Source organism: Miniopterus schreibersii (assembly GCF_964146895.1).
Source record: "Miniopterus schreibersii genome assembly, chromosome: 4".
In the NCBI taxonomy this organism is placed as follows: domain Eukaryota; kingdom Metazoa; phylum Chordata; class Mammalia; order Chiroptera; family Miniopteridae; genus Miniopterus; species Miniopterus schreibersii.
The window spans coordinates 38,308,007-38,332,540 of record NC_138105.1 but is presented as its reverse complement, the minus strand read 5'-3'; the positions used below and the strand labels follow the sequence as shown (position 1 = coordinate 38,332,540).

Here is a 24,534-nt window from a genome sequence, read left to right as displayed (position 1 = left end):
AATTTTACTTGAAAAAGTGTTTTCATAATTATGAATGACAAAGTAAAGATTAAAATATTCTCAGTTGGTTGGAACATGGTTTTAAAAAGCCTAAAACACACTACCCTTTATAATCTGGCCCCCATTATCTACCTTCCCATGTCTCCCCATTTCAATCACCTCTTGAGCACTGTAACACCTTTTAACTGCCTCTAACCTTCACCTCCTAAAAACCTACCCTCTCAAGGAGTCTTGTGTCCATCAAGAACTCAATTACATAAATCATGGCAAATAACATATAGAACACTATGCAATCATTAACAATGATAAAAAGATAGCTACAACCATCTTAGTCTTTGCTCACCTTTTTAGTCTGGTTATTCCTGACTCACTCACTTTTGCTTTGCTGGGATAGTGATAATTTTTGTACACACACTAACATTTCATGTAATACTTAGAAATGTTCTGTATATGCTTCTAATAAGTATCTTCTTCCTTCACTAGACTAAGTTCCTCAAGAGCAAAATCCCTATCAATTCTTAGTTTGTAATACACTATAGCAGGGGCCTGGTAAACACTTGAAAATCTGCTAAGTGTTTCAGCACTTAAAATTGTGTTTGCCCACAAAATAGGCAAGAAAATATTTGTTTAAAAACTATTTAATAAATAGCAATCCACAATTATTTCTTCTATCTTCCCTCAGACATTTGTACTTGCTGCTACCCTCATACTTCCCTGAATAAAATAAAATTTATCTAGTATAGTAATTAGCATTATCAGGGACATTATTAAGCATCATTCAATCTTTACAACACTACAGTGAGGTAGTTCTGATCACCCTCATTTTACACATAAGGAAAACAGGCCCTAAGATCACAGCCAGAAAGAAGGTGAGCTGGGATTCAAACCTAAGTGAAGCATTCTCCTAAACTTGTGCTCTTCATCAGTGCACTATATTGCCTCTAAAATTCCTCAGCGTACACCCTTCTTAAATTTATGATCATGAAGAAGTCTGCAGGGTGCCTTCTCTTTGAAGCACAGGAAGAGCTTTCATAAGTATTTTAAAAAGGCAAATCCACTAATCTGTAAACAGATATGTTAGAACATGGTAAACATGTAAAAGTGTCCCCTGAATGGAGGCAGTTGCTACTATTCAATTTAAGAATCATCTCCTCTGCAGTTACATGGTAAGAAGAATATAAAACCATCAACTCCCAAACTACTGCCACTCAAGACATCCCAATCCAATCCTTACATATATCTCAAAAAGGATACACACATGACTCTTCAAGTCATTTCTCAAACCTCTACGCACCAATTCATAAGCTTCTTCCTTTTTACCCAAACAGTTCAATGTTAATCCTTTCATAGCCAGGGTTTCTATTTTTTTTTTTTAAATAAGAAAAGATAGGAAAAAGAAAGGAATTAAACATTAAAAATAATTAACAACAAAAAAGGCAACCATAACCTCAAAAACAAATGTTACATTACCCTAAGAACTGAAGACTATTGGGAAATTTTACAGGTTTGCACAGAATTAAAAATATTTAAAAAACCTACAAACCAAGTTAAAGCACATTTCTATACTCCAGGCCTCCACAGATTTTGATTTTTCAGATAAAAAGTACAAAAATGCATTAATATCTGGTAATTCATATGCTAACAAGATACACATAGCTCTATTATCATTCTTCAGGGGAATTCTATAGAATGACCTTATACAATGACTCCTTAAAGTATGAAAAACTTTATCGCAAAACAGACTTTACTTCTTTGAACCCAAGATACATAAAGATTAAAATTACTGTTCAATGATTAAAACATACACATAAATTATATACATACACATTTCTGATTTGCATCAATTTCATTCTTTTACAATGATTTTCTAGATACTATTAAATATACAAGTAAAAGAAGATATCACACTCCTGTCACAATCAAGAGATTAAGATTAAAAGAGAGAGTTGAGGGCAATATTAAGTTTTCAAAAAAGAAAAAAAATTCTAACTTTATAATATATATTTTATGATGTACAAAGGAATAAAAATATTCATTATAATGTATTTGCCTAACTCTTAGGACTAAAACTTAGAATTTATAGAAAAATTACCTATGAATAAAAGATAAGGTTCAAAGGTATTATCCTGAGGAAAAAACCATTTATAGGAAAATGCAGATAAAGAAATGGAAGCAAAAAAGAAGGTAGAATCATGTACAAATTGTTATAAATCATGTATATAATAAAAAGGAAGCAAACAAATATATTTGGCAAAAAGCCAAATTAGCAAGGTACCATAAAAAGTAGCCCTTTGTTGTCAAAAAAGTAAAATATATTCTTAAAAGTTTTACCAAACATCTTGAAGTTCCTTAATTAATGAAACCCCAGGTTGCCATTAAGTTTAAGACAAACCATCATTTTACATACTGTTAAAAAATATTTTCAATTAAATTATGATACTTCATTTGCAACCTGATTTCAGAGATGTTAAAATGAGGAGAAACTGCATTTTAGAACAATGAAATTTGGTACTCTGTTGTACTGAAACTGTCATAACATTACTAACAGTTACATGACCAGTATGCATACTTTAGAAATAAACAACCTAATACCCAGCTGCCAGCAAAAAAATATTCTTAACAATGTTAAAAAACAATGTTATTATTTTAGTGAAAGTATGCAAAAGAAAGCTAATACAAAATTATTACTTTCTCCCTCTTCAGAACTGAGGACACTATCAAATTAATTACCAAAGAGCCCTGTTTCCTAACTGCACAAATCTGACCTGTGAAAGCTTATTTTTCCTTTGCCTCATCTCAAATTTAGCTAAACACTCACTCTTCCTCCCCTTACTCTACAAACATCTCACCATCGAATCTTCTACCCTCAAATAGGCAAAAGCTGAAAGGCAAAAAAAACCTTTCAGAACGTTACAATATACCAATCATGCGTTAAATATGATTGTTTTGAAAAACGAATTAAGACACAATGCTAAATAAAAAGGTGTTGGTTCATCTACAAAGAACCAAATGGACACTTTCTGAATAAGTTATTATGAGGAATAAAATTCCCCAACTCAACCAAAATTGTAAAATGAATTTTTCTTACAACATATTAAGTAAATTTACTTATTAAATTAAATAAGTATATTTGTTCTACTAAGTACTTCTGCCTTTCCTACCATGCTTATTTTCAAAATAGGAGTAAGTCAGAACTCAAGTAGAATGTGTGTATCATTTTCTTGACACTAAATTCAAAATATAGGAGTCAAGGATAAGCAAGCCCATTCTCTCTGGAAAATAGTTAAGGCAGCTGGGAGTGATATAACCCAGATAAATGAAGCCAGACAAGTAAGCAAAGCTTTACGTACTTACACTTACAAGTATACAGCATTTACACTTACCTCCATGTTCTGCAAATTTGGGATTAGAGAGGATTTGTTTACAGAATTTCAACCCATTTCTATACTGTTTATGCTCATAACATCTCTGTCAAGGCAAAAAAAAAAAATTGAGTTTAGCAAGAAATGCAAAAAGTTTAAATTCAATGCTAAATTTTTGATTCTGTTAAATACAACAGAATAATCAAATGTTATTTCCATATTCCCCTAAATCCCACTAAAAGCAGGTAAAAAAATACAAATGATTTGCCCAACCAGTGTGGCTCAGTGGTTGAGCGTCACCCCATGAACCAAGAGGTCACCGGTTCAATTCCAGGTCGGGGCACAAGCCGGGGTTGCAAGCTAGATCACCGGTGGGGGGTGGGGGCATGCAGGAGGCGGCCAATTGGTGTTTCTCTCATCAATGTTTCTCTCTCTCTGTCCCTTTCCCTTCCTCTCTAAAATAAAAAGCAAAACAAAATATTTTTTAAAAAAAATACAGAAGGTTCAAATACAGAAAGTAAAGCAAAACAAAGGGACAGAGTCCAGCTGGCATTGCTCAGTGGTTGTGCACTGACCTATGATCAACATCAAGGTTTGATTCTGGTCAGGGCACATGCCCAGGTTGCAGGATCGATCCCCAGTAGAGGGCCTGCAGAAGGCAGCCAATCAATGACTCTCTCATCACTGAGGTTTCTCTCTCTCTCCCTCTCTCTTCCTCTTTCTGAAATCAATAAAGATGTATTAAAAACAAAAACAAAAAGCAAAGCGACCAAATATAGGTTAGGAAAAATAAAATCATTAGCTTACTCCAACAAGTGTTACATAAAGTGAAAATTGAAAACAAGTAAAACTGTAGAAATTATATTTCAAAATAACATTTCCTTTTTAACTGAAGGAAAGAAGTCTCTCAAGCTGCAAAGGGACAATAAAGTGAGTGCAAAATAATGAAGAATAATAATAAAGACCCACACCATGACACATCATAATGAAATTTCAAAGCCCAAAAAGAAAGAAAAGGTCCTTAAAAACTTTCAGGGAGAGAAAAAAACAACATATAAAAAGGATCTGTAATCATAATGACACTGAACTTTTATTCCATAGTAATAACAGAATATTGCTGAAAGGCAGAAAACTATACACAGCCTTCAAAATTCAGTGTGAAATTAAGTTTCAACCTAGAATTCTATACCCAGCCAAATTATCAATCAAGTACATGAGTAATGTGACATTTTAAGGCTTCTCAGAAAGCTAAAATTTTATTTCTAGGTACTTTCCCTTAGAAAGCTGTTAAAAAGAATCAAAACAAATTTAACAAGACGACATGGAACTTAGTAAATAAGGAATCTAATGCAGAAAAAAGAACTAGAGAACAACTACTTCAAAATGAAACAGGAAGCCAAAGGCCATCATGGAATAAGTTTCTAGCAAGGGCAAAAATGGAACTGATGTACTTCATAATATGGAATATATTAATTATAAGCACATGATAGAAGTAGAGGCACATTTTGGGGAAAAGCAACAGGTCTACAGAAAATCAGGCAACTGCATAAATGAGACAGTATTAACTCCAGGACAAATAAAGGCTTATATAAGAAAGGAAGTGTGGTCTCAGTGTAATATTTGGCTTAACAGTGAAGAACACATACATAAATATAAAAATGTAAATATTAAGTACTGATTTACCAAAATATTGTGATATGAGGTAATGAAGAAAAGGAAGTGGGCAAACATGGTATTGACGAAGTTCTAAGTCCTCATTTTCCATAACCAAAAGTCAATAAATGCCCAACACCATGGCTGGTGTGGATTAGTGGTTAGAGCATCAGCCTGTGCACCAAAGGGTCAGAGGTTCAATTCCCCGTCAAGTGCATGTACCTGAGTTGCAACTTTGATCCCGGACCGGGGTGCGTGCAGGAAGCAACTGATTGATGTGTCCGTCTCATATTAATGTTTCTCTCTCTCTCTCTCTCTCTCTTCCTTCCTCTCCCTCTCTCTCTCCCTCCCTCCCTCCCTCCATCTTTCCACTCTCTCTAAAAATCAATGGAAAAAATATTCTCGGGTGAGGATTAACAACAACAACAAAAAGTCATGTATCAAGAAATAGTGATATATTGTTAAACAATAGAAAGCAAATACCAGAGAAAATGGCTACAAGGACTGAGGGTGCTTAATTCTGGAGTGGGAAGGGATGAGTGGCAGAGGGGAAAACAACTTTTTTTATCATTTGACTTTTAGGTATCAATATGTGCTTTCATAATAATTATTTTTTAAATCATTGCACTTGTTACAGAAAAAAAATAAAACCCTGCTCCTAAAAGACAATGATAATCCATGCCAGAATTCACTGTCATAAGTTTAAACACATTTTACTCACAACTTTTTTTTAAAAAAATATATCTTTATTGATTTCAGAGAGAGGAAGAGAGAGGGAGAGAGACAGTTGAAACATCAATGATGAGAGAGTAGTCATTGATTGGCTGGGGATGGAGCCTGCAACCCGGGCATGTGCCCTGACCGGGAACTGAACCATGATCTCCTAGATCCTAGGTCGATGTTCAACCACTGAGCCACGTCCAGCCAGGCTACTTACAATTTTTGAAATAATATATTCATAATCTGGGAGAGATAGTTAATGAAAAGGTGACAAAATGATAGAAAAATGCATAGTAACTTTTTACATGTAACATTAAGAAACCAACTGCTTAAAGTTCAATGCAACAGGCAACTATAGAGTTGTTCTATACTAACTATGTACTTACCATCTTTTGTTTGTTGTTTCATACCTCAAACCTAATACATCCAAAACACAACTGATTTTCCCCCAGAATCTATTCTTTACGAAGTCTTTACCATCTCAGTAGATACTCTCCCCTCAACTCATCCAATCAGATGATGATGATGCAAAAAAACTAATTATCCTTGGTCCTTTATTTCCCTCATACTTCCATCCTCTAGTAGGTCCCATCAGTCCCAGTTTCTCTGCAACTGTTTCCTAACTTTCTACCCCTCCCACAATCAACTAAGCACTCAGCAGGCTGAGTGACCAGGGGCATAAGAGAGAGGGGAAAGCAGAAGCTATATCTTGGTAGCTATCATTAACAGAATATAACCAAAGAAACACAACACTAAGCAACTAAACTTAGTGTTCCTATTCACTTATCAGAAAGCCTAAAAATAATGTTTTTCTTACATAACTATAACAACAGTAAAAACCATTAAAGGAAACTATGATGAAAAGACTAGGCTAGTTAAAAAGGGACACCCGAGCAGGGCCAGCGTGACTCAGCATTTGAGCACTGACCTATGATCCAGGAGATCAGGGTTCAATTTCCCGTCAGGGCACATGCCCGGGTTGCAGGTTCGATCCCCAGCAGGGGGCGGGCAGGAGGCAGCTGATCAATGACTGGCTCATCATTGGGGTTTCGATCTCTCTCTCCCTCTCCCTTCCTCTCTCTGAAATCGATAAAGTTTTTTTAAAAAGAAGCATTCCATTTGTCACTGTTTTCTGGAAAAAACATATATACAAAGAACAGTTTAAGTTCACTGTTCTTAAAACCCTCAATTAGCTTTCTGAAAACTTATTTCTATAAAAATGTATTAAGAGACCTACCACTTTTAGCTATGATGGAATGAGGCTGAACCTGGCCTTCTCCAATAACAACAAAACTGGACAAAATGTATGAAATAACTGTTGTCAGACACTGGACAACAGGCAGGGCCGGACTGTGAACCATGTGAAATGGGGAGAAAAAAACATGATAAGCTTAGAAATTCCACCGCAATATAGATCACAGCACAGGAAGAAGAATCCCAGGCAGACCACAGTAGTCCACAGAGTTGGAGACAAAGATTGAAGTCCAACAACGTCAAGCAGATGATGAAGCAAAAAACCAACTATTCAAAGAAAGAGATACAACAATCTGCATGGGATCCCATATATCTGTTGCTGCAAATTACTGAGTACTAAGTTTTGCATATGTAGAGTAAAACTTCATGAGGCCAAACAAAGAGGTAAGTTGAAAAATTCTTAGGGCTCACATGGTACTGAGAGTTCCAAGTAGCCAGAATGGAGATAAACAGCTGAATTCAGTAAATACTGTGGAAAGGTCTACTCAGTAAAAGAAAAAACTAGACCTAGAGTAAGTATACTCTAGATCCACCCTAACAAAGCCACAGAGTGATGTATAAGTACATTCATTGCCTGCTATAACAAAGCCCAACACTCTTTAAAGACAGTTAAATCCAATAAAAACAATGTGAAAGTCATAATACCCAAAATTCAATAAAAAAATTAGATTAGCTAAGAAACAGGAAAACATGGCCCATAACCAGGAGAAATAAGAGAAATGAGATGAGAATAACAAAATATCTATTATATATGTTCAAGAATTTAAAAATATAATCATATGGATAGAAATGGAACATATAAAAAAGAACCACTGCCCAGCCAGGCGTGGCTCAGCGGTTGAGCATCGACCTAGGATCCAGGAGATGGAGGTTCAATTCCCAGTCAGGGCACATGCCTGGGTTGTGGGCTCAATCCCTGGTCGGGAGGAAGCCTATCAATGGCAACTCTCTCATCATTAGTGTTTCTATTTCTCTCTCTCCTTCTCCCTTCCTCTCTCTGAAATCAATAAAGATGTATTAAAAAAAGAAGAAGAAAAAGAACTACATCTACAGACGAAAAATACAATTATGTACAATGAAAACTTCATCAGATAAAATTAAAGCAATTATAACACCAAAGAAGAAAAGATCAGTAAAATGCAAGACACACAGCAATAGAAACTAACCAAATTGAAGAATTAAGAGAAAAAAATAACTAAGCAGAGTGACAATGACTCTACAATAGAAAACTAAATTCTAAAAGTATCACAGACCTAAATGTAAGAGGTAAATAATAAAGCTTCTAGAAGGAAATATTTTTAAATATCTTCATTATGTTGGGTAGACAGAATCCCTTAAACAGGAAAATTTTAAATTCAAGATAGTTTTTTTAAAAAGGCAAGCCAGAGAAAACATATGCAACAAATATGTCTAACAAAGATCTTATATCCAGAATATATAAAGAAGTCCTAAAAGTCAGTAACAATAAGACAGTAAAAACACACCCAAAAGAGGTTATCCTAAAGGCCAATAAACACATAAAAGGTAATTAACTACATCAAAACCACAATGCCATACCATCAAATTTAATTTAAATAAATTAGACAATAATAAAGTTTTGAAGCAACTAGAGCTCTCATACATTGCTGGTAGAAAAGGAAATTGATTAAGCAATTGGCTCAGCTGTCTGGCATAAGAAATCTTATGGTATAAAAATTATACCTCAATAAACCAGATTTTGAAAAAAACTGTTGAACAGTATCTAATAAAACTAACCATACACATACACAGATGCAGCAATTCCAACTAACCAATATACCCAACAGAAATACAAACATATGTTCACCAAAAGACAGGAAAATTTTGATTAAGAGTTGAGATTGCCAAAAATACATAAAAGTGACAAAAATTAATAACATATAGGTATTAGTAGACAGTTGTAAGGCATCAAAAGCTTAATAAAGTCTTTTAATTCACTCTGTATTAAAAACTGCTTCTACACCTAAGGGTTAAATTTACCAAAGCCAATACAGTAAATATGATACAAAAGAAATCTAGGTCTTCTCTGTAAAGTACACAAATCATAAAGTATCATCGCTGTGTCCTAATCCTAGCATTACATTTCGATGTAATTTTTACATACCAGAAACAAAACTTTACTAAGTAATTAGTGAAGTAGTGAAAAGAGCTGCCTTTGGAATCAAATAGTTCTGGTTTCAAAAACTAACTAGAGACAATAAAACTAGTTTGTGATCTTAAGTACTTTGCTGAGTATCAATAAGAATCCTTAAATCCTGATATAAAGCATCAGAAAAAGATATGTAAATTACTTAGCATTAATAACTCATACTTCCTGAGTGTGTGTGTGCCAGGCGCTGTACTAAGTGCTTTATAGGGAAAACTCATCTAAATAGCTTTTTTCCCCTTGGATACATATCTTCATTATCATAATAAAAATTGTTGTTGTCATTTAATCTTAACAATGGCATGAAGTAGGTACTATTTTTATCCTCATTTTAGATGAGATAACTGAGGTTCAGGGAAATCACTATATAATTTTTCCCAAGTCACACAGCTACTAAAGTAACAGGAAAAAAGACCATTCCACTTAACCATTATAACTACCTCTCCACTACAGTCAAGTAGCCTAAAACACAAAAAAAGAAAAAAAGGTGTTTTTCAAAAATAAAACCACTAACACAAGTAATATAAAGTCACTATAGAAAGGAGAGAGCTAGAGAAAACAAAAAATAAAAAAATAAACCGTATTCCCTTTTACAGAGACAACTGCTATTACCATTCTACTTTTAACAAGAAAGGTTTTTGGGGGGGATTTTATTTTATTTTAAAATATTACAGATGTCCGTTTTTCTCACCAATGACCCGTTCCACCCCGCCCCATGCCCCTCCCCAGTCCCTCTCCCCACCATTGTCCATGTCCTTGGGGTGTGCGTATATGCATATAAATTCTTTGGTTACTCTCTCCCCGTCCACCCACCTGCCCTCCTCCATCCCTCTGACATTCGTCAGTCTCATCTATGCTTCCATGTCATTGAATCTATCTGTTCATCAGTTTATTAAGTTCTTTAGATTCCATGTATAAGCGAGATCATGTGATGTTTGTCTTTCTCTGCCTGACTTATTTCACTTAGCATAATTTTCTTCAGGTCCATCCATACTGTCCCAAAGGGTACGAGATTATTCTTCTTTAAAGCTGCATAATATTCCATGATATAAATATCCCAGTTTTTTTATCCACTCCTCTACTGATGGGCACTTGGGCTGTTTCCAGGTCTTAGCTATTATAAACAGTGCTCCTATGAACATCCGGGTACATAAATTATAGAGCAGTCTACTATCCCACAGTATGAAGTGAACCTGTATAAATATAATTCATAACTAGCATATAAAATCATAGACATTAATATATATATATTTTTAACTATATCTTTATTGATTTCAGAGAGAGGAAGGGAGAGGGAGAGAGAGAGAGACAGAAACATCAATGATGAGAGAGTCATTGATCGGCTGCAGCCCGCAACCAGGGCATGTGCCCTGACCGGGAATCGAACCCTGATCACCTGGATCCTAGGTCGACGCTCAACCACTGAGCCATGCCCAGTGGTTAATATTCTCACTTGACATGCACAACGTGACTTTATTTTATACAGTTGAACTTTAAAATACTCAGGATTCCAGGCTTTTTTTCTTGGTTTTACTGGAAATACCTTACATTGTTTTACAACACCACATTTTTTCAAAGGGATTTCACACTAACATCTCATTTAATCTTCATGACACACCAATAAACTAAGCACAAAAGATTCAATCCTTATTGTTTAGGTGAGATTTAGAAAACAAGCAATTTGCCAGAAACTACACATCTAGTTAGGGGCAAAATTTAGACTACAGTCTACATTCTGAGTCCCAGCTGAAAGCTCTTTCTACCACATTTAGAAATTTTATTAACATAATTTTTTTTTCATAATTGTTATTAAAGCCAAAAGTTTTAATATTCTAACAGATCTAATCAACAAATCTGAATGTTATCTCACCTATGCTTTCTTTGCTCACTCAGTATTATAATCATAATTTTTGCAATAGAAATGCCGAAACCAAGGTAAGAAAAATATATACACACAAAATAAACTGAATAATTCCAAGTATTAAATTTGGACATGGGTGTCGTACTGGTCGAAATTAATTTCCATTGAAAGAGCAGTGATACATAACATGCAAGATTATGAAGGATAAACAAGAGAAATTATGAACTAATAAATGAATGGAGTTAAGATTCGTATGGTTCCTTGCTGTGGTGGCTGAGAGCAGACATACGACCGGAACGGTAAAAAAGCTTTGGTGGCTGAGAGTAGACAAATGACCGCAAAGGGTTAAAAACCAAATTCCACTTTCTTGGAATGAGATGATAAAACTATAGCACTTAACTTTTTATTTTATCACACTTCAGAACAGTAATTAAGCTTCAGTTCCTAATGATTATGTTCCCAATTAATAAATTTGGCAGTCTTCCATATTGAAATTATACTCAATTCCCTTAATCCAATTATTTCCTGTTAATGTGACCTGTAAAAATAATTCAGAATGACATACCTCTTCAAATAACTGCTAGGAATCCATTCTACTCATCAAGAATCAGTGTGTGTTTATGGAAATAGATATCAGTCTCTTTTTTCCTAAAAGCATACTACAACAGGTCGCTCATTACAAATCATAGTAGTAGTCTCACAATTTAATGGAAAAAGTAACAACAAATATTCAACTTAGTTTACCTCATAAATTTTCTTCAAAACTTTTGCTCTTGCCCAAGGACAAACTCTAGTAGCAAACAGGGTTAACAAGAAAAATAGAAAATAAAGTACCATATTTCGTTCAACAAGTTTTTCCCATACATGTAAGTCCAGATCTTTGTATAATTTGGCTTTAACACAGGTGTTTGTCTAATTAAAGTGAAATCTTATAAAAGCAGTTTAAAATATAATAGGAGATATAAGGAGTTCTTTTTTGAACCATTCAAATGGTAGAGATGCACAAAATTTAAAAATAGGTCTATTTGGTTGTTTTGTAAAAATCCCATGTAACCACTGTTACTAAGCTCACTCTACAGAACTATATAAGAAGGGTAACGCGAAAAGATTCTCAATTCTTAACCAAACCCATAGGCTTAAAGTCTGGGTAACTTCTTATTTTTATTTAAGGGAAGAGAGGTACAAAATACTACATATAATAGACTTTGAGCAAAGGTTTCAATTCATTTCAAACAGGCTTTGTAAAATGACCTGGTGGACAGACACATTAAGTTCTCTACAGTACAATCATCCATTTAAATAAAAATATAACTCTACAATTCCATCTCTGAAATTTGTATTTGGGAGAAGTTCTTGACATTTTGGAATTAAGGGTTTCCCTTGGTATGAAATGAATACCATAATACTCTATCTGTCCTCTTGCCTATAGCATGGGCATATGTTAATTAAAAATTAAACATAGAGTTTAAAAAAATACCAGAACACAGTTCTGGCATTATTATCTTTTATTAGCAGTTAAATTTAAACACTGCACTATAGAAACAGTAAAGCAAAACAGGATATAATTAAAACAGAATAAATTGTTCGAAATAGACTTAAAAAAATCCCATGTGCTAAATACTGGCACCATACACTCTGAGACTCTTGGTTCCAAATGTATAGGAATAACTGACACCAGATCATGCTCTACCAAGCATGAAACTAGTAAGTATAAAATAACTATTTTCAATTGAGGATTAGAGCCAACATAGGACTGTGGTCTCAGAAGGAAAACAAGGTAAATCCCAAAATCCTCTTTTCTGCCTAGAGGCATTTTCCAGACTGTAGAATAGGGAGAGAGAACCCACATAGAACCTGATAGTCTCACTGATCTAAGCACGTTATCTGAGTTAGAAACTACTCGAAACTAGAATTCATGGGGCAGGATACCAAAGAGAACTGTACAGAGATGAAGCTTCAGAAATCTGCATAGGCATCTTTGGTAAAACATTAAGCTGAGCAGGTACACTGCAAGATTCTACTGAAACTGGGCCAAGAACTACTACCAAGTAGCATGAGACTTTGTTAAACAGGAGCCAGACATCCCATAATATCCAATAGTATGGAAAAACTACTAGAAATGAGGAGAAACAGAAAATTTTGATCCATGACCCATACAAAAAAAAGCAATCAACAGAAACAGACTCAGAAATAATAATGATGGAAGTAGCAAAGGCTTTAAAACAGTTACTATTATGTAATATTAAAGGAATGAAAGGAAGTCATGAACACAATTAAAAATAGGAAATCTCAATAGACAAAGAAAAAGTTTTAAAAATGGAAATGGTAAAATAGAAAAACATTATACCAAAAATGAAAAATTAGCCATATGGGCGAAAATATTAAGACATGGCAGTGAATCTGAAGTCAGTGCACTGAAAATAAAACCACTGCAGAGAATTTCATGTGGCTGCAGTGAACTTGAAAGCATAACAGAAATAATCCAGAATGGAAGCTAAAAGAATAAAATGACAGAGATAGATAGTGATAGTGATAGTGATAGTGATAGTGATAGTGATAGTGATAGTGACAGTGATAAGATAGATAGATAGATGATAGATAGATGACAGATAGATAGATGATAGATAGATGATAGATAGATGATAGATAGATAGATGATAGATAGATAGATAGATAGATAGATAGATAGATAGATAGATAGATAGATAGACAGATAGATAGAGATAGATAGATAGATAGGCAGACAAAAATTAAATGAGCTGTGAACAATATCAAGTGGTCTAATGGTCTAACACATATATGTAAAAGGAGCATCAGGAGGGGACAGAAAGGCCAAAGTAGGAAAAATATAAAAATTTCAAATGTGACCAAAACTCTAAACCCACAGATAGAAGAATCTCAACAAACCCCAGCAGAATAAACTAAAAGGATAGGAAAAAAAGAAAAGAAAACCAGAGGCACATCACAATTCAATTGCTGGAAAGTAAAAGCAAAAGAGAAAACTGGAAAAGTAGTCAACAAAAAGCCTCTATCATAAAAAGGTTTCCAATTATTATCTCAGCTTCCACCATAAGAAATTAGAAAAATAAGAATAAATTAAACTCAAAGTAAGCAAGAGATTAAAAAAAAAAAATTTAAAAAAAAACAAAAAACACACAGTAAAAGCAGCATCAATGAAATAGAAAAGTAGAGGAAATGAGTAAAACCAAAAGCTGGTTCTTTGAGAAAATCAATAAAATTAATAAACCTCTAGCCAGACATGTGCATAATCACAAAAGTAAACAGAAGAGTGAAAAAACTAGAGCCCCAGCTTTCTAGCCAAAGGATGAAAATAGGTACCCCAGAGAAGCATAAAGTCTCAGAAAATCAGAGGAGGAATTAGGGAAAGCAACCTCACAAAGCTGTTTACCAGCTCCAGGGTTCACCCCCAAACTGGGTATGAATGGATCTGATCCTATCCACAGGAGCAGACCAAGAACTGAACTAACAGATACATTGTCCAGGCCCCAGACTAGCTAATTACTGGGTAGCACAGAAGCAGGACAGATCGAAATAGGATTGCAAAGACTTGAAGTGATATTAGAATCACAGTCCACAGAATTGGGACTTGCAGCTGGAACCTAACCAGATTTGCTAAAACAAAATGAACACTCTCCCTTTACAGGACTTAAACAAGACCCAGAGTGTGATAACTAATATTCAAAATATCCAGGATAAAACGCAAAATTACATGGCATGTAAAGAAACAGTAAAATTTCAGCTTGCATGGGAAAAGACAATCAACAGACACCAATGTAGAGATGAGACAGATATTTAAGACTAGCTATTATAAAAATGCTGGAGGAAGCAATTACTAAACACTTTGAAACGCCTTTTTTTTTTTGAGGGGGAAGGGACTTCCTTGTATGGGCTCAATACCAGAATGGAGATTAACAGTAAAGAAGCAGTGTGCTATGACCAGCCAGGCATGGCTCAGTGGTTAAGCATCAACCTAGGATCCAGGCAATCCGGGTTCAATTCCCGGTCAGAGTACATGCCTGGGTTGTGGCCTGGATCCCCAGTCAGGGGTATGCAGGAGGTTGCCCGATCAATGACTCTCTCATCATTGATGTTTCAACTCTCTTTCTTCCTCTCTCTGAAATCAATAAAGATATATTTTTTAAAAAAAGATCTTTTAAAATAAAATAAAAAATCCACGTCCTAAAAAACAGATCAACAAAATTAATCCAATCTGAATGAGAAAAGACTTTTTAAAAAATGAACAAAGCCTTAGGCACCTGTACAGTGCTAAGAAACAGAACTTTTGTCATAATATTGAAAATCATCTCCAAAACAATTCACCACTTATACTGTATTTATAGGACAGTTGAACAAAAGCCCTAAGGTTATCTATTGAAGAAAATTCATTATCTTTGTTCAAATCCTTATTACAGGGGGAAAAAAGTTCCCTCGAAGTAGGAACTATGACATGACAAATAAACTAAGCTATTTACATTGATAGAAGATAGTGACATAAAAAAATTAAATACATACAATTAGATTTGGCATTAAGATTACATGATTTTCATTAGTATTAAATATACCTTTCCACGGTTTCCTCCAACTAATGCAAAAAAAACCAAAAACCCAACCCACATTTCATTCTTTGAAACCAATTAAAAGGAATGCAACCTCAAATCAAGTTAAATGATAAAAGCCAAACTTGGCTTAAAAGTAAGCCATGTTGAAATGATGCTTGGAACTTCTTAAAAATAATACAGGAGGTAGGGATCACAGATGAAAAAGAATGAACCAAAAGTTGATAACTGTCAAACCTAGGATATATTATTCTCTTTATTTTTTCATATGTTTGAAATTTTTCATAATTAAAAAGTTAAAAAGAAAATAAATCTTAAGTATGTCAAAATCAAATCGAGAAGCATTTATTAACTTACTAGGAAACTGGCTGGCACTTAGCAGTGCTAGTGTATTGGAACTCTGTACTTTAGTAGTTCTACTTTGGTAAAGCAGAAAGGTGTGGATAAAGGAACATACAGCCTTAAGAGGCAAAGAGTCTAGAGCTATAGCTATTCAAGTTTAATTAATTAATATTAAATACAATTTTAAATTCTTCAGTAAAGCTCCTCAGTGATACTGCCCACATCTTAGGTGTTCAATAGCCACCTAGAAATAGTCATCAAGGAAACCAATGTGATTAGTGGCTAACGAACTGAAAACTCAGATGTAGAACACTTGCATTATACCATAAAATTCTATTGGGTAACACTGGTCTAAAGTTCAAATCTTAGAAACCACTTAATAAACAGCTTTGTATCATTGACCCAACTAAACTTATTAGAGCCTCAATTTTGTCACCTGCAAAATGTGAACATTAACAACCAGGCAGGGTTTAAGTGAAAACTAAATGCAAACATATATAAAGAACCTGCCCTGGCCAGAGTTGGTTGGTGAGTTGTCCCGTACACCTAAAGGTCTCATGTTCAATTCCAGTCAGGGCATATACCCAGGTTGCAGGTTTGATCCCCATTTGGGATGCACACAAAAGGCAACCGATCAATATTTCTTTCTCTCTCTCTCCCACCCCACCCCCAAAATCAATAAAAACCTATCTTCAGGTGAGGATAAAAAAAAAAAAGAACCTAAGTTAGCTCTCAGTAAGAATGTTTAAATAAAGCACTATAATATCAGTTACAGCTTACAATATTTAGACCCAACCCAGCCTGACTGATTATAGAGAAATCAGAAATTAAAATATACCATCAAGGGGAACAAAGGGTATTTCTAAGATGATGGAAATGTTCTACATCTTGAAAGGGGCATAGGCTGCACAGGTGTACAAATTTGTCAAAACTATTAGAAAAGTACACTCAAGGCAAGCATTTCAACAGTACACAAAAGACCTATGCATTTTACTCTAGGTAAATCATACTTTAATTTTTTTAATGTTTTTTAAAAAAACCCACAGAATTTCTGAAAAACTACCTTTATTCTCTCTTTCCTAAAATTCTTTTAGTTGGAACATCCATTTGCAGAACGTTGCCCTTTTCATATCATATGACTTCTGGCAAACTACTACAACCATGAAAATGAGTCTTAAGGATGATTTTTCTCCTTGTAGTTTTATCCTATTTTTAAAAATAAGCTTGTCTTCTATAATAAAAGACAAAATAAGATCCACTGAGATAAGACTTAACAGATCAAGGCCATTTTATAAAATCTCTTCTTAGTCAAAACAAACCTTAAATGTCATCTGGTGCCAGTGGGCACATAGCTCATGCATGTATGGTTCCGGCTCACTCTTTACTAAAACGTTTTTATATGTACTGAGCCAACCTGTATCTCCCGCAAACTTCTGTTTACTGATTCTAGCTCTATAAGAGTTTGGTTTTCCTTACTCAAGCTAAACATAAATTGTTCTTTTGGCTGTTCCTTATATGAAAGTTTTAAATACTTTTACACTGAGGGCCAACCTCTGAGATTGAAACAATATGGTTCCCATATGTGTATATTTTTAAAACTAGTAAAATTTCAACGAACAAATTGGATAATTTAAAATGGGGCTGCTAAATTTTAATTTTTCCAAATAAACCATTTTTTAAAGATGTTATTAGCATTTCAAAAAACAAAAGGCATTATAACATTTTAAAAGTAACAAGTACACAGTCTTAGAATAAAATAGACAAGAAAGATCTGTGATAATTTACACCAATGTTTGTTGTACATCAGCATTAGGGAGTCACTGGTCTATATTTCTCCAGTTTTGGGCCCAGAAGTTAAAATTACAGATATGATCTTACTAGCAGCAGAACTGAATGTGACACCGACCACCTGCTTTCTAGATACTATATCCTTGTTAATGCACTGTGAAATGTGCCAGATTTTATCTTACCTTTCTTTTCATTCCTTTTTTCTTTTTGCATTAAATTATATGACTTAAGAAAAGAAAGTTGAAGGAAAGTTTAGGATTCCTGCTCAATATGAGTGAAACTCTGCTACAGGGATGCTATAAGCTACAAACCCTGACGCTAGGAATAGAACAAAATTCAATAAAACTCAAGGTATATACATATAACTAACTGAAAGACAGCTATATAATACAACTTCAGAATTATTTCAATAATAAATGCTCACAAAAAAGTTTGAAGAGAAAAATGAGGTGGCCATGGGGCCACAAAAACAGATATATAACAAATTATTCAATTATTTAAAACCTGAAACACAAATTATTTTAATGCAAGCTCTAATATTTTCAAGCATAGCACATAAAAACTACAGTGAGTTCCTTATAGGATAATGGCTGCTCCTAATTTCTAAACACTCCACAAATCCTCATAAAAACCATACAGGGAGGAAATACAGGAAATAAAATCACCATAGCATTATAAGGAGATGAGGCAACTAAACACTCCAATTTACATGTAAGTGCACAAGCATCCAGGACCAGAAGCTCCAACAGGAACTGCCCAAAAGAGCAATATAGCAGCATCTTTGCGTTGACTGAATACATGTAATATTAACTAGGATTCACTCTCAGAAGGAGAGAGCCACTTGTTGAGAGGAAGTACTGAAAGACATGATTGATAAGCGCAATGGCTGCTAAGGGAGTAAAAAAGACATTTGGCCCTGGCCAGTGTTGCTCAGTAGTTAGAGCGTTGGGCCCACCTGCCAAAAGGTTGCAGGTTATATTCTCAGTCAAGGGCACATACCTGGGTTGCAGGTTCTGGGGCTGTGCGGGAGGCAAGCAATCAATGTACCTCTCTCACATCAATGTCTCTCTCCCTCTCCCTTCCATTCTCTCTAAAAATCAACGGAAAAAATATCCTCTGGTGAGGATTAAAAACAAAAGACGCTTGGAAAGTCTGTAAGACCAACAGTGGCAGTTTTAGCAAGGCACAGCTTTGGAGGAAGAGGCACCTTAGGAGGAAGTACTGTTACTTGATGGCTTACGGAGAGGGAAAGAGGGAAAGAGGGAGGAGACTGGAGATAAAGGCTCTACTATAAAACAAGATAGAACAATTGGGGAATTCAGAAGGGGAGTGTGCCCACATTCATTTTTAAAACTGCATTTTACTGTAGCAGTAAAAAAGGATGTTCTTGAACGAAGAGACTGAAGAAAAAAGAACCCAGGACCCATATCAAGTTATTTATATGAAATTTTAAAAGTGAAAAAAATTTTAGATGAAAACACACCAAAAACCCTAGTGATAAAAGAAAAGATATAACACTCCGTGACAAATTAAATATAATTAAATACCAAATTCAGACATAAAAGAACACCTCAAATCAGATATTCAAAATTTAAAACAAAGTGAACATAATAAGATATAAAACAGGAATAGACTGAACTCAAGAAACACGAAAAACACAAAATCATCTTGGGAATAATGACTATATTACAAGTAATATAATTTCAAGAGATAGAAAAAAGGAATGCTTCTCAAATAAAAAATAAAAAAGAATTGAAGGAAAACAGATATAAAAGGCAAAGAAGACCCAATAGGCAAAGAGCACTGACGAATGAAACAGAACCAATACTCAAAACTATAATTCTTGAGCCCGGCCGGGCATGGCTCAGCGGTTGAGCATCAACCTAGGATCCAGGCAATCGAGGTTCGGTTCCCGGTCAGGGCACATGCCCGGGTTGCGGGCTGCAGCCGATCAATGACTCTCTCATCACTGATGTTTCTATTTCTTTCTCTCCCCCTCCTTTCCTCTCTCTGAAATCAATAAAGATATATAAAAAAACAAAAACAAAAAACTATAATTCTTAAAAAGAAAACATCAATCTAGAGCATATTATACTAAGTGAAATAAGTCAGTCAGAGAAAGAAAAATAACACATAATTTCATTTGTATGTGGAATCTAAAGAACAATATAAACAAACAAAACAGAAACAGACTCATAGATTTAGAGATCAGACTGAAGGTTGCCAGAAGCGAGAGGTGTTGGAAGACTGGGTGAAAAAGGTGAAGGGATTGAGAAGTACAGATTGATAGTTAGAAAACAGTCATGGAGATGTAAAGTACAGCATAGGGAATATAGTCAATAATATGTCAACTATCATATATAATAATAAGTCAACTATGTACGGTGCCAACTGGGTACTGGAAGTATCAATGGAAACACTTTGTAAGTATATGATTGTCTAACCACTATATTGTACACCTGAAGCTAATACAAAATAATACTGAATGTAAACTGCAATTAAAAAGAAAATTTTAATTAAAAAAACCAAAAAAATCAATCTACATTCTGAAACCACATTCCAAGGAAAATTTATCCAGAGTAATCAACAGAGACACATTTTGTAAAACAATTCAATTTTATAGGTAAAGGAAAACCGTTTAAACATCCAAAAAGAAAGACGAAGTCATCTACAGAGAAAGGGGAAAAGGGAGAGGGGAGAGGGGGGAGGAGAAAGGGGAGAGGGGGGAAGAGAGAGGGGAGAGGAGGGAGGGGAGAGGGGAGAGGCTCGAAGCAGGTTGGCATAAGCAACATATAAGCAAGACAACAGTAAGGCAATAGCTTCAAGAAACTTAAAAAGATGTGAGGCCCTGGCGAGGTAGCTCAGTTGGTTGGAGCATCATCCCGTACACCAAAAAGGTTGCAAGTTTGATTCCCGGTCAGGGCACATACCTAGATTGTGGGTTCGATCCCCAGTTAGGACATGTGCAGGTGGAAACCAATCAATATTTCTCTCTCACGTCGATGTTTTTTTTCTCGTCTCTTTAAAAAAACCCATTAAACAAATATCCTTGGGTGAAGATTTAAAAAAAAAAGGATGTGAGTCAAGGATTTTCTATCCAGCCAAGCTGTCCTTCAAATATCAAGGCTATAAGAAATGTTATAACATGTAAGAACTTAAGAGATTTTCACAAGCATTGCTGAGGAAGGTCTACTAGACAATAAGCTTCATCCAACCAACAGATTGGGAAAACTTCAGCAAAAGGTCTGTAGGTGAATATTAACTATACTTAATTATAGAACTAAATCTAAAACATAGGTATTGATGCGGGTGGAAGAATGGCACATAAAATAACATGCTCTCACACAAAAAGTTATTTTTATAACTTTTAGAAGTCAAAAGAAAAGAGGAAAAAAAGTAGAATAAGCTCTTAACTGCCTCACACATAAGAAAAATGAGTTTCAATAGATTTAAATTTAAAGCTGCCATATCTAATAGTAGAAGCCTAAATTTAAAAAAAAGAGGACTTAAGGGAATTTTTTAATGGCATAAATATAAATAAAGGTAAATGACTAGAACAAAAATATAAACCTTCCAAAATACCAAAAATACAAATATATAAATATATATATATATCAAACAATATAAGATACATGGTAAGGGCAAGAAAACAAAGATACGATCAAGTCTATGAAAAGGCAAAGTTCTTTAGACTACACTTACAATAGAGCAAGTACCAATACACATGCTTTACTATTTGTCAGGCACTTTCATACAAATCTCACTACCTGACCAGTGAGGTAGGTTAGAAAAGTATTTTCTTTTTATTCATGTTTACAAACTGACTCTTAAAAAGGGTAAGAGATAAAGGAAAGCAAAGCCAGAATTTTCCTATTGTTTTTTCCACACCAGGAGACGACTCTGAGCAGCAAAACTGTTCCAAAACACAAACTAAAGAAATGTGTAACATTTTATTTCCTTATTTTTAAAATATTAGTCTCCTCACAAAAAATGCTTAGAATGAATTAGCCTGAAACTTTTGAAACTCTGAGTACAAAGCTTCTTCTAACAAAGAAAGTGTTGAAAGAAGTTTAAGTCTCCTTAGTGGCAGGGGCAACTAAGATGGCAAAGAATGTGACACTACCTCAGGTACTAGATGAAGTTCTGGCTTAGTAACTAGACACACTTCAGAGTGAAGGAGGCATTACTCCAAACACAGACTGTGTGACGTCTACTTCACTAAGTTAGATAATCTACAGTCAGTCTGCTATAATGCTTGTTTTGAAAACACATATTTGCCCCAACACAACTGATTAGGGAACATTTTGAGCATAATAAATTTCAAATTTATGTTTGCTTCTGTGGGATTTTGTCTACCAGAAATACTAGGTGAACCCAGGAACTGCACCCAGCTGAAACAAACCAAATAGGCATGCATAGCAGACACCGACAGCACCTCAAATATCTCCTAGCTACCTCAGATCACCTTGTGCAGTATAAGCCACACCCATCCACATCTGGTTGTTACTTTCCCCCATATTTCAGGTAACTCCTTCTATCACTTCGTACAATAGCTCACATGCTGTAATTCTCCTGACACCTACTGCCATAAGCAAACTTCAGGTCTTTTCCAGGTAAAGTGCAGTATTTACACTGTAGTATTTATGTCTTTGTTAAAGACTTACCATATGTAAAACTGTGCTATTATTTATATTAGATTCTTATCTTTGTTTTTAATTTCAGTAATGAAGTTTTTAAGTGTCGTGCCCACAAGGCCGGTGGTTTTTATTGCATGATTTTGCATAGCACAGTAACTTTTAGGAACCCATACGTCTTAATATAGTACAACTTACTGAGTGTATATAAAGCACTTAGAAATATACTTTCAACAATGTAATCATAAGTATTGGCTATATTTTTAATAATTTCCTCAAAAGAATGATGCAAAGTTTGTATCAGCTAATGTGTAAAAAAGGTCTAGCATAAAGCCTGGCTCAAAAGAGTTTTTCAATAAATGCCAGTTTGCTTCATTTCCCCTTTCTTTAAGATTCTGTCTCAGTTCCCAAGCACTGATAATCAAAGGTGATCTTGTAATCTCCATGAGAACTCTCTGAAAAATAAAAAGTACCATATTAATGGAAGCCATTATCATAAGAAGAAAATATGTTTTTAATTGGAACCACCACCACATGTGGAAGCAAACAACAGACCCCTAAGGGTTTTTTTTCTAGGTCTATATTTTTAAAAACAAACTTTCATTTCCCCTTTTATGCACAACCAAATAAAACAACTCTTACAGATAAAACACAGAAATGTTTAAATAATCTCCTCTATAAAAAATCAAATGGAATCTTTAAGATTAAAAATATCACTAGCTTCAAAATAAGCTTACAAGCAGATGCCATAATACTGTATACAGAGAATCAAAAAGATTCCACCAAAAAACTACTAGACCTGATAAATGAATTCAGTAAAGTAAAAGGATACAAAATAAATATTCAGAAATTACTTGCATTCTTATACACCAATAATGAATTATCAGAAAGGGAAACTAAATTTACAACTACATCCAAAAAACACACAAACAAACCTAGAAATAAATTTAACCAAGGATGTGAAAGACCTGTACTCAGAAAATAAGAAGACACTAAAAAGGAACTGAAGAAGATACAAACAAGTGGAAGCACATACCATGTTCATGAACTGGAAGAATTAACATCATTAAAATGTCCGTACTACTCAAAGATTCAACACAATTCCTATCAAGATACCAATGGCGTATTATACAGAACTAGAACAAATATTCCAAAAACTTATGTGGAACCACAAAGGAACCCAAATAGCCAGAGTAATCTTGAGAAAAAAGAACAAGGTTGAAGGAGACATGCCACCTGATATCAAACTATATGACAAGGCCACAGTAATCAAAACAGCATGGTACTGGCTAAAAACAGACATATAGATAAATGGAACAGAACAGAAAGCACAGAATAAACAGAAGAGAAAAAGAATAAACCCACACCTTTGTGATCAATTAATATTTGACAAAGGAGGCAAGAACATACACTGGGATAAAGACAATCTATTCAATAAATGGTGTTGGGGAAAATGAACGGATATGTGCAAAAAAAATGAAACCCCTGGCCAGTGTGGATAGAGCACTGGCACTGAAGGGTCATGGGTTTGATTTCCTGTCAAGAGCACATGCCTGGGTTGCAGGTTCGATCCCCAGCCCCAGTACAGGTGGGTGCAGGAAGCAACCAATTGATGTCTTTCTATCACATCAATGTTTCTTTCTCTCTCCCTCCTCTCCTCTCCTCTCCTCTTCTCTCTCTTTCTCTCTCTCTCCACTGCCCTCCCTCCTTTCCACTCTCTCAAAAAAAAAATCAATGGAAAAAATATCCTCAGGTGAGGATAAAAAAAAAAAAAAAAAAAAAAAAAAAGCCCTGGCTGAGTAGCTCAGTTGGTTAAAGCATCATCCCAATACACCAAGGTTGTAGGTTTGGTCTCTGGTTAGGGCACATACAGGAAGGAACCAATGAATGCATAAAAAAGAGAAACGACAAATACATGTCTCTCTCAAAATCAATAAATATAATATTAAATTAAAAAAAAAAAACAAAACTAGACCACCTTCTTACACTATACACAAGAATAAACTCAATATGGATTATTAGACTTAAACGTTAGACTCAAAACCATAGAAGTCCTATAAGAAAACACAGGCATTAAAATATTGGACATTTCTCATAGCAATATTTTTTCTGATACATCTCATCGGGGAAGGGAAACAAAAGAAAAAATAAACAAATGGGACTACATCAAACTAAAAAG

At 34.7% G+C, this 24,534-nt stretch overlaps 1 protein-coding gene across 2 annotated transcripts in view; it reads right to left on the bottom strand.

Annotated features, from left to right (window-relative positions):
- Positions 1 to 24,534, bottom strand: part of NAA15 (N-alpha-acetyltransferase 15, NatA auxiliary subunit) — a 69,236-nt gene that overhangs the window by 37,113 nt on the left and 7,589 nt on the right. For both annotated transcript variants that reach the window (XM_081136599.1, XM_081136600.1), the window contains exons 2-3: positions 3,384 to 3,468; positions 1,255 to 1,359 (exon numbers count right to left, since the gene is read on the bottom strand). In XM_081136599.1, the coding sequence (XP_080992725.1) occupies positions 1,255 to 1,359; positions 3,384 to 3,468 (190 nt within the window). The remainder of the gene's footprint in view (positions 1 to 1,254; positions 1,360 to 3,383; positions 3,469 to 24,534) is intronic.